General features: G+C 39.8%; 1 protein-coding gene across 9 annotated transcripts in view; it reads right to left on the bottom strand.

The window, feature by feature from the left end:
- Positions 1–16020, bottom strand: part of Pde4d (phosphodiesterase 4D) — a 1511116-nt gene that overhangs the window by 178867 nt on the left and 1316229 nt on the right. For all 9 annotated transcript variants that reach the window (XM_031359970.1, XM_031359969.1, XM_031359971.1 and 6 more), the window contains 2 exons: positions 5990–6026; positions 917–990 (listed from right to left, as the gene is read on the bottom strand). In XM_031359970.1, the coding sequence (XP_031215830.1) occupies positions 917–990; positions 5990–6026 (111 nt within the window). The remainder of the gene's footprint in view (positions 1–916; positions 991–5989; positions 6027–16020) is intronic.

Genomic DNA, 16020 nt, shown 5'->3' with positions numbered 1-16020 from the left:
TTGTATAGCTGTAGAGAACCAAATTATTGTCTTGTTCCTAGTTATCTTTTCCTAGAATCAGTTCTATGGCTTACATGTAGGAACCTGGCACCCCAAAGAATAACAGTAACACATAAATATTGACCATTAGATCCATGAGGATGTTGGTATATCAGCCAAACCTCACTTCTGGGATGTGTAATATATATATGTATATATATATGTATATATGTGAAAAATATGTATGTATGTATGTATATATATATATATATGTATATATGTATGCATATCTTGATGGCAAGACAGTGAGGTAATAGAAACTAACAGTGGGTTACCCACCTGGGGTAAAGCTTAGGATATGTTCTCTCTCAAATTCTTTCCTAAAGAAAATGAAAAGGCACATATCCTCCTCAAAGTGAGATGGTAAACTTGGAAATGTTCCTGAAGTGTTAGGCGTGTACCACAGGCAAATGCTAAAGCCCTCTAGAACAGCAGTTCTCAACTTGTGGATTCTTCAAAGCACATCCTTGGGGTGCAAATACTTTTCGACCTCTTGACAAGTTGCAGCATCTTCAGGGTGGTAACTCAGCGTTAGGATGGGAACTGGGAATACAGATGTGAACAAAGTACAAGACATGGACAGTTCCCAAGGCAAGTAGAACCTGAGATGGTCGTGCAAGTGAAACCGACAGAGGACCGGTCCTCCCAGGTAGTTTCTACAGAGGGGATCACTGCATTTGCCATTTCCACTTCTGTATTTCAAACCTCAAGTAACACTACAAAGTCATTACAGAAAATGAAGTAGACAAAGTATGATGTAGGGCACACAGCCGGACAAGGGAGGTGATTCAGAGGCGTCTAATGTGTCCCAAGTTCAGTGTAAGTTGAGACGACACTAAAGGTTCAGCTGAAAGAGGAGGAAGGGAGGGGAGCTTACTTGCTAGGTGCTCGATCTTGCAAATTAGTTAATGCAGCAAAGTTGTTTCTTACAGTTCGCAGGCTGGCCAAGACCTATGACAAGAAAAAAAATAAGAAAAAGAGAATTGCTTAGTGTTCTTGAACTGGGGTTTGTTGGAATGCAGCTAAACATGTTTTCTAAAGAAAAAAATCATAGTACTTGCAAAGCAGTTTCATATATCATTATGGAATCTTCCAGAACTTAGTAAAAATTTTAATCCTGGTTATGAAATCCAGGGATGTTAAACTCCCAGTATTTTGTAAAAGCCCCTCTTGTTGGCTTTGTTTCTGGTAACAGTAGCAGTATTATTCCCCTATTCTTTAGTACTCAATACAATGTCCCCAGCAACACACTTGGTTGCATTTAATACAATTATGAAATACTATAATACAAAATACCATTAAAGTCTCAGTTTGGTGATTAAAAAAAAAAAAAAAAAGTAAAACTAGTCTCTAGTTTCTTTAGAAAACTTCAAGATTCCCATGATCTCACACTATCAGGCTAAGTCAATCTTCAGTTGTTTTTCCATCTTTGCATAGGGCTATGCTAGCTAGTTAGTCCACAGTTATTCTTTGCCTCTGAGGAGATTGTGCACATTGTGGAATATAAGGAGTCCCCAGAAGGGTGCTGGTCATAGTGCTGTGTAAAAAGGGTACTATTCTTTATGTTGTCAAGCATGAAGAAAGTGTTCAATAAGAATGGTGTTGAAGAAATGAATATATGGAAGCAATAGATCCACATGTATATGGATATGCCAGGAAGTAGATGCTCCCTCCTCTGATAGCTCCTTCTTTATTCTAACTCAAATCAGAAATAAGATGGCTAAGGAATGGGAGTAAGTTGTGGAGAGAAGTTACAAGAGGGCTATTTTCTTCACGGGTGGACTCTAGAGTAAGGTTAGATATGTCAATAAGACCTTACAAGAGTTTATATTATGCCTGTTAAGAGTTCATATGCTGTGAGTTGAGACTTCACACATCTTGGTATAAGTCATGTGTTAAATGCACACCTTTGGAATGACACCTTCTGTTTGAAAGAGTGCCGTTTACCCATTAGGGTTGCTCTGACAGTTAACAGAAACTACAGGTTAATGCCAATGACATTGCTTAAGCAAAAAGTATGTGGTGACCGTGTGTTTGTTATGGAAACTTCCATTTAGTTATCTGGCCCATGGGAAGTTTGCTTAATGCTTATCAGCGGCAATATACAGACTCCTCAGTTTTCTAATTGACCTAGGGGTTTGAGAACTGTGCCCGAGTTTCTTCGTCGGACAGTGGTCCAGACGAAAGCCACTCTTGTGTCTCGGGCATTTGTTTTTTGGAAGCTGAGGGGAACTTGTGCAAATCAAAGGGAGCTGTTTATGTTCTGCAGCAGTGGTGACCTTCAGCGGTCCCCCTGAAGGAGTTCATGGAACCTTCTATTAAGCCAGCTAGTCGTTGGAAAACCTGGCTCATTATCACACACAACTCTGAAAGGTCACACTGCCTGTGATGGAGTATCCAAATAGCAAGTTGCTGACGTCAGACCATAGTGTTTTCCATGAGGCATGAAATTCTGAATGATGCAGAAATAAAAAGATCAATGATCCAGTCGTGAAATCACAACAACTTAATTTGTGTTCTAAGATGTGAACAGCAAACATGTTAATAAAGTATTTAAATACAATTATTGCATCAGCTGGCTATTCCCTATTCTAGGTAAAGATTTTAATCTCAGAATTTTGAGATCTTTAATACAAAACACCTTTGCGTTTACCCAAAAACACTTGGCCATTGGGTAGTAGAAGTAGCAATTTAGTATTTCATTTCTGTAGGAAAAGTTTTTCAGGTAATTCATAGTTTCTAATCATTTGAAAAAACTTGCTCATTCAGGAAACCATTAATTTATGAATGAAATCTTTTCTGTAGAGAGGTTTATTTTACTTGAGATGGGGCTGACTGTATAGCCCTGGCTGGCTTAGCACTCACTGTGTAGACTCTGCGGTCTCCAATTCAGAGATCTGTTTGCCCCCTGGATTGCTGGCATTAAGAGTGCTTACTACCATACCTGACCTATGTGTCAGTTTTTAACTTTTGTTATAGTAGTAAGATATTAAAACTGAATTTTGGGGGGGTCTAGTATGCATATTTTATGCATTTATTTTAAATAATTCTTATCTTTTGGATATTGAAGAATTTAAACAACAAAGCCATCAAGTAAATTGTACTATGCTCCATAATCTGGATAAAGTCAAAAGATTGCTATTTCGGTTGACAGACAGATAATGGAATGAGACAGACAGACAAGTGGTTTGAGGAGGCACTTTAAGCAGTATTTGAAGCATTGACATTCTTTCATTTCTGGACTTTGTTTTACCATTATTATTTCTGCTTCTGATATTTGCTACATATATAGTATGACACATTTCAAAATGAAACTGAGGAAAGCAACCCTCCCCCAGGCTCTGGCTGCCTGCCTTTGTCCTGCTGACTTTTAGCCTATATTTTTGCATACACAATTGTATATTCTGTAGTAAATGACATTGAAGACACATGGATGTGAGTACTGGAACACTGCTTTGGTTTGTGATGGGACAAAGATGATTTTTTTTTCTATTTAAAAGTTAACAATATCTTCTACTCTGTAAGCTATATGATCCTGGCAGAAACCTAAATAGAAGTTTCCTGGATGAATCTGTCACACATGATGTTGCCCTGGGCCTAGGTGACTAACTGATATTCTTCATGGAAATGTCACTAAGTTCTTCTCTTAAACACTCTTGTCACTCAGGACACTGGAGGGAAGTAAGCCTTGAGAGAAGAAGAGAAAAAGAGGAAAAGGGTTTACCAAAGCCCCTGGGTGAAGGGTCAAGTTCCTAGATTCTCTCATGTCCCAGGGCAGCCATGGACTCAGAGGCCAGCATTCGAAGCTCTGTAGCACTTACACTTCTCTTGCCTCTCTAAAGCTTATCATCAAAGGGTCCCTACAGTTTCTACCAGATGGCTTAGACTTAAAAATTAAAGTCATTGCTTTCTCTTCGGCCACCTCCAGTAAGTGCATAATTGCTTAAGGTAACAAACAAAAGAATGATGAAAAATTCTAAATCTTGACAATAAGCAGTGCTAACACTAGAGGAAAATATTGTTCATGGACTAGACCACAACATGGGAATAGCCACACACACAATTCTCAGGTTCTTCTGGTGCTTTCAAACATTTCTTAGCCAATAGGATTCACTGATATTGGCAGAAAAAAAAATGCTACCTTCATTAAAGAGTTAAAGTGAACAAATAAAATGTTTTTTAGGTTTTTTTTTCCAGACCATGCACAGCAGATGCCACTGGGTGGCAGTACAACACAGGCTGTGACATACAGGGCGGGGAAGAGATGGTGTGTCCTTGTGAGGTCAAAGACTCTGGTGTCGCTTCAGGAAAAAAAAAACAATTAGTGGAGAATTATTTACAGGATAAAAAAGTTCCCTCTGTTGAAAATCAGACCTCTTTTTTTCAGTTATACTTTTATTAAAACACCTGAAGTGATTGATTCTCTATGTCAGAAAGTTCTGGGTGATCTCATAATGACTTGGCCAAGTAAGAAAGGAGCTATGTAGATGTTTGCTAGCTGTAATTCATCCTGATGACACACAAGCTATATTTTGGTTGTTGATTTGTTTGTTTGTTTTATAAAAGTGGAATGAAAAGCAAGTGAAAGGACACAATGAACTTTCCCCATTGCCCCACGTAGTAAATGAACTTGGCCACAAGATCACTGCTATTGAGGTGGAAAGGGAAGCTTAAAAGGAACTTAAAAGCTTATACAGTAGCTTAAAAATATATTGCTGATGACCTATCACTAATGGAACACTAATTCCCTGTTGTATTAACAATAACCACTGCATCCCCCTCCAAAACTGTCGAGGTGTCATAGTTAGTTTGGAACAAGCAAAATAACACACAGTTGTTCCTGCTTTCAGAGCAGTCATATCTCCTGCACCCAAAGGGGATAAGGATGTTGGTTTGTAGGGTTTGAATGTTTGTTACCAGGCTTAGGTTTTAGAAGGCAGTCAAAACCAGTGGGACCGTGGAAAGTAAGCAGCTGACTGCAGAGCCGGCTCCCCAGAACAGCTTTAACTTATTTCTGTTCATCATCCCTAAGGACTAAATTGTTGCTATGTTCAAAGGGAAGAGATTGAGCAGTGGACATGAGGGACTGTTAAGGGGGATTCCTTCATGCCTAAGAAAACACACTGAAAGATCTGAGCCCAGAGCAGAATCATTCTAAGATAAAACGTACAAACTAATTAAAGCTGACACATTTTCCCCCCTGTGGGCCAGCATGCCTCAGAGAACTTTTTTAAAAGTTCAAAAGTTCAAAACTTAAGAGTAAAGAAGAGCTTAGATGTTAGGTAGTGCCTAAGTCTGGTTATGACTTGGACATTTGAGTAACAGATGCATTCTGTAGGCTCTGTTCTGATACGTAGACCTACCCAAGATGTTCAAGGTCCCATTTCACTCAATAGAACATTTGGTCCTTAACCATTCTGTACACATTCTGAAACACTTTAGGTCATTTTATCATCTCACATCTATGCCACGGAGATGAAATAGTTTCTCCTCTTACGCATGCAGCACACAAATGTGTTGCTCAGTTAAATCTTTGTACAAATAACACATGTAAAAAAAGGAGTAAATAAAGTATCAGGTTGAACGGGATTATTGAATTTCAAACACAGATCATGTACTAATTATACTAGATGTAATTTAATCCATGATATAGTCTCCTTCTGGTGCTAATTCAAGTTTATGGAAATAGGGGCCTGCTGAGTACGTACTATCTCCCTTAGATAACTTGTTATTTGAAGTACAGACACTCCTTGGGTCTAAGAACCTTACACAAAGCACATATGTAGGGCTAAAGTTGCATTCTCCAGCAATGCCTTTTAATGATTTGAATGAGCCAAACAATTTGCATCTACCCAGGTGTATGAAATAAAGTCATATTGAGAATCAGAATAAAATTTCCACATCAAATGTGTGAATCTTTGAGAAGCTTTCACATTCGAGGTCTGCTTACCTGAGCAAATGGAGTCACAATCAAGTCATCTCCATGTCTGAAAAACAAACCAGAGACAGTGTTAGATGTTGCCCATAGTTCTCTGACCACTTTTGATCAATACTAAATGGTACATTCCATTGCAAGAAAAAATCCCATTGGGAATTACAGTAATTCCATCTTCATCTTCAGAAATGTCCTTCCCAGCCTCTGGGTTGAAAGCATGTCTTCAGGGATGTTAACTATTGTCCATCTTCCCTGGACAAAAGAGGGTCTCCTTGGTTACCAACCAGTGTCAATGTTGCTTTTGAGGCACAAAGGATGTGCTATAAGTAGAAAAGGGTTCTCAGCTCTGGGCCTGCACCGTCCTCTAGACTTCCCATTGTAGATGTTAGCCAGGAATGCTGTGCAAAGAACCAGCTACAGAACTGGCTTCTGTGAGAGTACCCTGGGCTATCTAACATTTGTAGGTGATTAGCATCAAGTGATCTGTACGGTCATGTGTAAGCCTTGGATAGGCCAGGAGTTGTACATAACATAGGAGTGCATCATCCACTAATAAAAAACCCTACGAAACTTTTCAACTGACTTGTGTTCCAGCCACTGTACTTACACGGGAATGTTACCCTGTGGGTGCTGTTGCTAGGGTAACGTCAGCTCCAGTAGACTAGGGATACAAGAGCAAGGTGTCAGTGTGATATGTCTTGGAGAAGCAGGGAAATGCAAGAAGTCATGCAGCATTCTTCTTGGAAGAAAGTGGGAAAAGCTGGGAACTGGGACTCTTTGCAATATTTCCCAGCATCGATAAGTTGAAGCGAGGATGTCTTAAATCTCAGTGTTTATTTCTTAATCAAGCCAGTCACAACCTACTTTATTTATTCTGACCATTTCATTTTACTTATCTTGAAAGATAGAGTTTGCTTGGTGCTGATGTTGAATCTGTAATGTTCCCACCGTGGGTCTGTTAGTACTGGAATTTCTAATGAGCATTGCCATACCCACTTCAGAAAAGACTATTTTTTTAATTAAGTGAATGTAGTTATTTTACACTTATGTTTCCTTGACATAACCTTCACTGAGAAGAGTTCATTTGAACTGTCAGCTTATTACTGAGCAAGCGAAAAGGATCCATGTCCCCAAACTGGCACCTATAAAGCTTGCGGTACAAGGAGCAGAGAGATGATATTTACAGTGGGCTAATGATGATGACCACCTTTGTGGCAAGCAGATTGGTACCTAGGGAATAGGACAGAAAGAAACGCATACAGAAACTTCCAGAACAGACAGAATAAGCCACTACAGGTCAGTGTGGATGTTAGTGTCACATTGGTCTTGAGTCTTCTGATGTGGAAGGAGGTGCCCTACCCTGTTCCCCTACCCTGGTCACCAGAGAGAAGTAAAAGCCATGCCTGTGGCCACAGGGAGTCCCACCTCTCAATCTCCAAAGAGAAGGACTTGCTGGCTCCTAAGCCAGTTCTACTGGGGATATGCAGGACAGGCTCAGTTGTGTGTGCCCCCTGTCCTCCCCACCTGGCCACCTCACCCTCACCTCTGGGGTCCTTACCACAGTATTTTCCACTCTCACTATTTCTAAACTGAAGAGCCTGAAATATAGACAAGAGACTGAGAGACTCAAAAGCAAACCTTCTTATGTACAGCACTTAAATACAGAGAAGGGCCATCTAAAAGACTACGTTCAGCCAGATTCACCTCCTGCAAATACGATTCCCTCAGGAATCTTCAAGACTGGAACTCCAGAGACATTGGTCCTTGCTAGTTTCAGTGATGGAGGCCATTATGATGTTTCTTTTCTTTTCATTTTGCTTCCTTCTTCCCCTCCCTCCCTCTTTCTTTTCTTTCTTTCTTTCTTTTTTCTCTCTCTCTTTCTTTCTTTCTTTCTTTTTTCTTTTTTTTATAAACACAGCATGCAATGATGGCAAGGCTGGAACTTGCTATGTAGCTCAGGCTAGCCTTGAACTTACAGAGATACACCTGCCTCTGGCTACTGGATGCTGAGATAAAAGCCATGTTTCACCAAGCCCAGATACCTGTTATTTTTTAAAGTAAGAGTTCAAACCTGATGGTACATGTCTACAATCCCTGCTATTCAGGAAGCTGAGGTAGAAGGAGCAAAAACTTAGTGCCTTGTGGCAGTACAGAGTGAGTTGAAGGACAGCATAGGTAACTTAGCAAGATCCTGCCTCACAAACAAATGTATTTGAAGGTCTGACATATACTTCATTAGTTTACATGAAGTTCAATGCTCAATCTCTAGTACCAAATATGTACACACACCACACACCCACACACCCATACCTACATACTCACATGCACACATGCACACACAAATAAACACCCACACATTTCACTAAAATACTTTTATAAATAGAATATACAATTAAATCATGATAATAATTATAAATAATCATCATCAATGTACAGCAATAATTAATATTTGTCAAATGACTCACTGTGCAAAGAATTTCAGAGTGAGTTTCTCCTAGCTAATATCTATTTTGGTTGAGGAAAGGGAGTTCCAAGAAACACACAAAATCCTATGTCTGTAAAGAAAATTGACTAGTCCACAGGGAAGCTTTTTATGAGACACTGGACTTGTAAATATCACATATGACTTCATATAATTAAGGAATCCCATGTGCGGGCTGATGATACAGCTCAAGGACACAGCAATTGTTTAGCCAGTGTGAGGAGGCCCCGGGTCCCATCCCAGCACTCCCCTCCTCCACGATATCTATACACCCATATATTTTTATCATCTAACTTCAGAAAATGTTGTGACTTTAGAAGATACTTGCTATTCTATAATTTAAACTTTACTTCTGGTTAATTGTTTAATAATTAATAAACAGCACAAGCATAAGAATTCAAATAACTACGTTATAAAGAAGCTGGGGCACTGGTCAGGTAAAATGTACCAAGAACCAGCGGGTGCTTGAGGAGCTGCTTGATAGCACTCATCACTGGAGAAGTGCACATGTCAACCAAGAGCGCAGCTCTCACCTATTCATATTCAAGGCAAAAGAGCATGTGTCTCCGTCAGAGAAAATCATTTGCTATAAGAGGTATGAACCTGAGGTAGGCTATGCTTAGTGTAACAAGGCAGATCAATACTGTATATCACATGCATGTGGACTCTAACAAAAATAAAATAAAACAAAATGAAACCCTGAACTTACAGGAAGAGAGTGTGAAGTGTTGGTTACAGGGGACAGGAAATGGGGTTGGGCTTAAAAAGCCTTATGGGGAATAAGTTCATGAAATTTATGGCACAGATGGTTGACTATAACAAGCAATATGGACAGTAAACTTGAAAATCACTACCAAAGTGATTTTAGATTTCCTCATCACAAAAGCAGTAATGAGACAAGGTGATAGAGACATTAATGAACTCAGTCTAATGTTTACACAATTTACCCTCATATTAAAACTATTATTGCGTTTGAGGCCAGTCTGGTCTACAGAGTGAATTCCAGGACAGCCAGGGCTATACAGAGAAACCCTATCTCAAACAACAACAACAACAACAACAACAAAACAAAAAATAAAACAAAGCAAAAACAAAACCAAACTATTATTGGATAGCTTAAACACAGACAACTTCTCATTTGCAGCCTAAAAAATACATTTAAGAATGAATTAAGAGCTGGGCAGTGGTGGCACACACCTTTATTCCCAGCACTTGGAAGACAGATTTCTGAGTTAGAGGCCAGCCTGGTCTACAGAGTGAGTTCCAGGACAGCCAGGGCTATACAAAGAAACCCTGCCTCGAAAAACAAAAAAACAATAACAACAACAAAAATGAATTAACAGCCTAATCTTTGAACCAACATAACCAAACCAAACCTTAGACATGTACAGTGGCACATGTCTAGCACTTGGAAAGTAGAGGCAGGATGATCAAGAGTTCACTATACAGTACTCAAAGCCAGCCTGGGTGACATAAGACCCAGTTTCAATAAATAAAGCTAGGGAGATGGATCAACCAGCAAAGCTTGCCTCACAAAGCTGAGGGCTTCAACTTGATTCCTAGAATCCATATTAAAAGAAAAAAAAATCCAGGCATGGTGGTTTATTCTTGTAATCACAGCATTGGAAATGATGGATCCCTAGAGCTCCCTGTGAGGCCACCCACCCTGCTATAGTTGGTGAGCTCTAGACCAGTGAAGAGCCCTGTTTTGAAACCAAATGTGGATGATGACTAAGGAAAAATACCTAAGGTTATCCTCAGGTCTCCACATGTGTGTCCTTCATGTCCACATACATGTACCTGCACACACATGAACATATGTACACACACACACACACACACACCTCAAAAATCAATAAGTAAACACATAAACTCCAGAGTATAAATCCTTAGTTTTTGCTTCACGTATGCTCAGATCTTCATCAGATCTTCATTAAGAATGTGCATTGAGGGGGCTGGCGAGATGGCTCAGCGGGTAAGAGCACTGATTGCTCTTCCTAAGGTCCTGAGTTTGGATCCCAGCAACCACATGGTGGCTCATAACCACCCATAATGAGATCGGATTCCCTCTTCTGGTGCGTCTGAAGACAGCTGCAGAAAATTACGCCGGATTGAGCGGGCTGGAGCGAGCGGGGCCAGCAGAGGTCCTGAGATCAACAGCAGCCACACATGATGGCTCACAGTCATCTGGACAGCTACAGTGTACTCATACACACAAAAATGAAATAAAATAAATCTTTAAAAAAAAAAGAATGTGCATTGAAGGCTGGAGAGATGGCTCAGTGGTTAAGAGCACTGACTGCTCTTCCAGAGATCTAAGATCAATTTCCAGCAGCAACATGGTGGCTCACAAACATGTTTCGGGATCTGATGCCCTCTTCTGGTATGTGTGAAGACAGCTACAGCATACTCACATGAAATAAATCTTTAAAAAGTAATCTGCATTGATGATAAGACATAAAACTGAGAATTTAATTACTCGATATAAGCAAACACTCTGTGGTCTAACACTGAATGTGTGTTGTAGAGAAAGAAATTTAGGCTTCATTAAGGGAAAAATACATGATACCAAATAAGCTCTATGCTGGTGCAAAAATAATCCACTCTCACATTTAAGAACAAAAGGTTCATGTTTCAAAGGAACTTAGTAAATGTTTGCAGACAGGAACACAAAGCACATCATACTATTTTGCTTAATAAAGACTGATATGGCAGAGGAAAATTCCCAGGGGGTTGCTGATGTCACAGTTGGCCACAGGGGGCTGTGAGTACAAGGCTGAGTTTGATGTTCTTGACAGGAGGCAAAGGGCTGAGTACCCAGAGGGAAAGAAGCTACACAAGTGCCCTCACTCTGTGTTCTAGGAACAGGCTCTTCTTTCACAGTGTACGTTACTTGACAGGCCTTCCGTTTATTCTTAACGTCATTGGCCCTGTTTTCTTGGGGTTTCTCCAGAATGCTCGTCTGTGTGGGAGATTTACGGCTAGTGAGGGCAATCTCCTTAAAGGTCTGCCTGCAGTGGGATGGGCTTGTTAGGTTCAAAGGAAAGGCTTAACCAAATAGAGAAGACTTTTTCTAAGTATGCTATGTGCCCAAAGTGAAGGACAGACAGGGTCTAATTCTTAAGACTCTGCATGAATGGGTACTCTCATATTCCCACTCCAAGACAAGGAACCAGGATCCGAGAACCTGAGTTCAGAGCCGGTTACACCCTTGGCAAATGGCAGAGATCATTAGTTTCCTGAAGCTAGCCTGGAACCTAGAGTTCATCAGGCAGGGTGTGTTCATTGGTCCCTGTCAAAGTAGCAGTAAATATAGACTGTGGAGAAGTGTTGAAAAGTTTCATATTCCTTTGGTTAACTCATCTTTTTCCTGAGATTATGCTTTTGTATGTGTTGTGAGAGAGATTCTCATATCTAAAAATTAAACTGACTATTTTAGTCAGAATTGCTTTGTTAATATCATTTTGGTGGCAAAATAAGCAGTCAGAGACCTATGTTGGTTTCTCTGATGCTTTTTTGACATTGCAATGGGCCTTGAAATCCCAAGACATGGAGATGTGCTATGTAGCTGAATAGGAGCCTACGTTCGATAAGCAAGCAAGCGAGCGAGCGAACAAACAACCCACTGCATTGTTTTGACCATATTGTTTCCTGGTTGGTCAAATGAATTGGGACTATCATAAGCCCCTCAGAAGTAAATACCAGATTCTCCACAATAATGCTGCCCAATGGAAACGTCCACAGTCATGGAAATGTTCCGTGTGTGGGGCATCTGTCTAGCCTTCACAGGACCAAGGAACTCTCCTCCTATTGAAGCAGTGTCTCCTTACATGGCTCAGAGAATGGTATCGGGGAGAAACTGAGAACGATTTGCAAAGGAGCCAAGACTGACAAGCAAAATACATATTTCAAGTGATGGATATGTAACAGAGCAGGTACTTATGCTGGTGTGTCAATATCAGCTGCCTCTCTCCTTTCCTGAGTAGGATTTTAAAAAATAAAGACAAAAGTGGCATTTTTTTGTCTTGTTTTCACAGATCTATGTTGCCTTCAAAATGACACCCTGAATGGCATAGCTGCTGTTCATACTGCTCAGCGAGTAACAGAGTAAGCCTCATTCAAACACACCAGCCAGTTTTACAGTCCTTCCCTCAGAATGTGCTGAGAAGCATACACCAGGGGGGCTCCTAGGAAAACCAACTCCTCTCCTTCTCCAAGCCTGCCACCATCTACCTCATCCTAACAACTAGCCACCAAAATATAACATTCAGAAGGTTTCCATTTTGTGATACACTGTTGCATGGTTCTCATCTCTGTCCTCTTCAACACCTAGGGGAGAGTGAGTAGAGACTGGAGAACAACGTGAAAGCCATCAGTCTGAGGTACACAGCTTGTTCAAAGCATAAATTCTTTGCAAGTTGAAGGGGGCAGGAAGAGCCCATTGTTTGGGTTCTGGCTTTTCTCTGTAGGGCCCTGATATACGAAAGCACCATCCAGACTAATGGGTTGGCTTTTTCCCTTGAAGGTGGTATATATATTTTCCTGTCTTTAGTTCGCTGAGAATTTACATATTGCTCTCAGAGGCCCTGTTTCTTTAAGAGTATGCTGATAAATGAGCCAGCTCTTCCTTAAGATAATTCTAGCTTGCTTTCTAGAAGGATTCTAATGGCTTACAGGAGTTTCAGATAATCAGTTACATTATTCAACAGCTTTTACTCCACATTTAAAAAAAGTAGGTGTTACATTTCATACACAGTGAGGTAGTAGTATTATTATTCAATCAAATGTTTAATTTTTTTCAAAGACTTGCTCAATATCCAGTGTCATATGAATTATTTTATTTCATTTTATTTTATTTTCACCTACAAAAATAATTCATTACTACACTGTTTCCTTTACATTTGTGTAACCTAGGCATCTAAGGTGACTGTTTTTCTCAGTTATCATTTTTTTACCATTAAAAGTTTTAAGGAAAATAGTGCATATGAAGATCAGGAAAAAAAAGAGAGAGTTGGCTTAGTGGATATGACTACTTTCTGTGCAAAAATGTGGGCCTGCATTTGGATCCTGGCACCCACATTTAAATAAAGGTAGGTACAGCTACTTGCCTGCCTATAAATTCAGCACTGTGGTGAGTGGGGGACAACGGATCATTAGGGTTGCCAGTCAACAGTCTAGCTTTGGATGCCGGAGACATATTGTCTAGGGAAATAATGCAGAGAGTGATGGGGCAGGACCAGAGGCTGCCTGGTCTCTGCCCATGCACATAGGACCTGTACATATATGTGCACATACATCAAACTTACACATAAGCTCACACATTCATACAAAACAATAAAATAAAGACAATTGTAATCTGAATTGGGCAGTGCATGTTGTAATCCCAGAACTGGGGACACTGAGGCAGGATGATGACTGTGAATTCAAGGCCAGCCTAGGTTACACAGATCAACCAATCAATAGATAAGAGAAAGAAAGAAAGAAAGAAAGAAAGAAAGGAAGGAAGGAAGGAAGGAAGGAAGAAAGAAAGAAAAGGAGAGGAAGAAGAAGAAGAAGAAGAAGAAGAAGAAGAAGAAGAATTAGAAGAAGAAGAAGAAGAAGAAGAAGAAGAAGAAGAAGAAGAAGAAGAAGAAGAAGAAGAAGAAGAAGAAGAAGAAGAAGAAAAGAGAGAAGGAAGGAGAGAGAGAGAGGAAGAGAAAGAGAGAGACTTGTACATTAAATGTTCAGACAAATTCTCCTGGGGATGGGATAGAAATAAGAAATTCATAAAATAGTTTATCAAAATGCAGTTTTCTCTCTGATTTAAGACAAATATTTCTCTTCTTATGTCTTCTAAGATTTTGGGAAATGTCTCCACTTTGGCAATGAAAACTGGGATAGTAGTATACATGCCTCAAACAGTTTGTTAATTTGAAAACTTGCAGCACAATGCAATAAAATCAGCCATCATGACATCTCACTGTGTTAATACCTACTCCTTGACTTTTATTCTGACCTTGTTAAAGGTAATTAAAACATTGAGTTTGTATTTAAGTTAAAAATATAAAATATATGGTAGCAAATATATTAAATTGCTTAGTTTGGTGACTAAAAGGTCAAGCTTAGTTTGTGTTTTGCCATTAATAGAACTTTTGTGAGTCTGTAATAAAATAACTCAGTTATTGAATAAAGCAGAAGACTTACAAGATAGAAAGACATAAGGTGGAAAAAGCTAGCCCGGTAGCCAATGTCCTCTGCATACCTGGCCATTGGGCTTCTTGAAATGGTAAACATCTGTGTCAAACTGCACTAACATTGTACAGCAACAATAATACCAGTGGCCAGCTACAGAAACAGAAGAATGGGCCACCTAGACTATAACCACGACTGTGTGACCTTGGATGATAATAAAGGATTTGGAAAACCCGGTGTCCTCACAGATTCAGGAACATGGCACATTGTCTATTCCTGAGCTTGTTAAAAAGATGACATCGCTGAACCCGATGTCTCTGATTCCCTCCCCCATTTGCTTCTCACTTGGCTGGTCTTGTTTCAATCTTCAGGATATAAATAAAATAAATAAGTTTATACAGAGTTTTTCAAACTTAGTTCATGGTGCTTCTGTTGTCTCAATTTTATTTACAAGACCCCCTTTGCCCAAAGAAATCACCAGTAGTTCCAATTACTAAGTAGTTAGGGCCAAACAATTTCATAAGGTTTCCCCGTAACAACTCAGTATCCATTAGCACTATACAACTTCTTGCCGCAAAAAGAGATTGGTGACTGCCTCTCACATCTCCCACTCTATGGGAACTTTTATTAGCAGTTGCTTTTTATCCATCAGCCACCGAAAACCCAGTTTTGTAAAGACCTGAGGACTCAAAGGGCTGCTATGATCTAAAGATGAAAGCAGAAAAATAAAAAGCTATTAGTGTTACAGGTGACTGACAAATATTTTGTTTTCTTTGAGAAATTAAAGCATTCCTCCCACTTGTGTGATTTCCCTCTGGGGATCACTGCCCTGGTCCCAGTAATCTAACATCCTTAGCTGGAATTGGGGAAGGGTGGTTAGGCTTTGATAATGTGCTACTTAAGTTGATGCAAGATGGCTCTCAATGGGCAAACCAGATGATTTTAAAATATTTATGAGTACATGTGATGCTAATCTGGTGTCAAGTTCACTATATCTGCAATCAACTAAAAACCCAAGCAGCTCAGCCCACGTGAGGGATTTTCTTGATTGGATCATTTGGAATGGAATAAAATACTATAAATCTGGATCACCTGTGAGGGTTTCTTGTTTTTTGTGGGTTTTTTGTTTTGTTTTGTTTTGGTTTGGTTTTTTTTTTACATTTTTGTTGGAGTATTCATATACCCCACTGCTGAGACATTCATTCATGTACTGGGATTAGGACCTGTTGCCTCTTCTGGATTCTAGCTTAGACTTCTAAAGACTAGCGGCTCTCTAGGACTTCCCAGGGACAATGGGACCAGATTGGGACTCCTGAGACATCCAGTTCCCTGAACTGAACAACTACCAGATTCTTGGCTTTTTTGCTGTGAGATAGCCATTGCTGAACTACTT

Source organism: Mastomys coucha, unplaced genomic scaffold (genome assembly GCF_008632895.1).
Source record: "Mastomys coucha isolate ucsf_1 unplaced genomic scaffold, UCSF_Mcou_1 pScaffold8, whole genome shotgun sequence".
NCBI classification, from domain to species: Eukaryota; Metazoa; Chordata; class Mammalia; order Rodentia; family Muridae; genus Mastomys; species Mastomys coucha.
The sequence above is the reverse complement of the archived record's forward strand: the minus strand, read 5'-3'. Positions and strand labels throughout refer to the sequence as shown.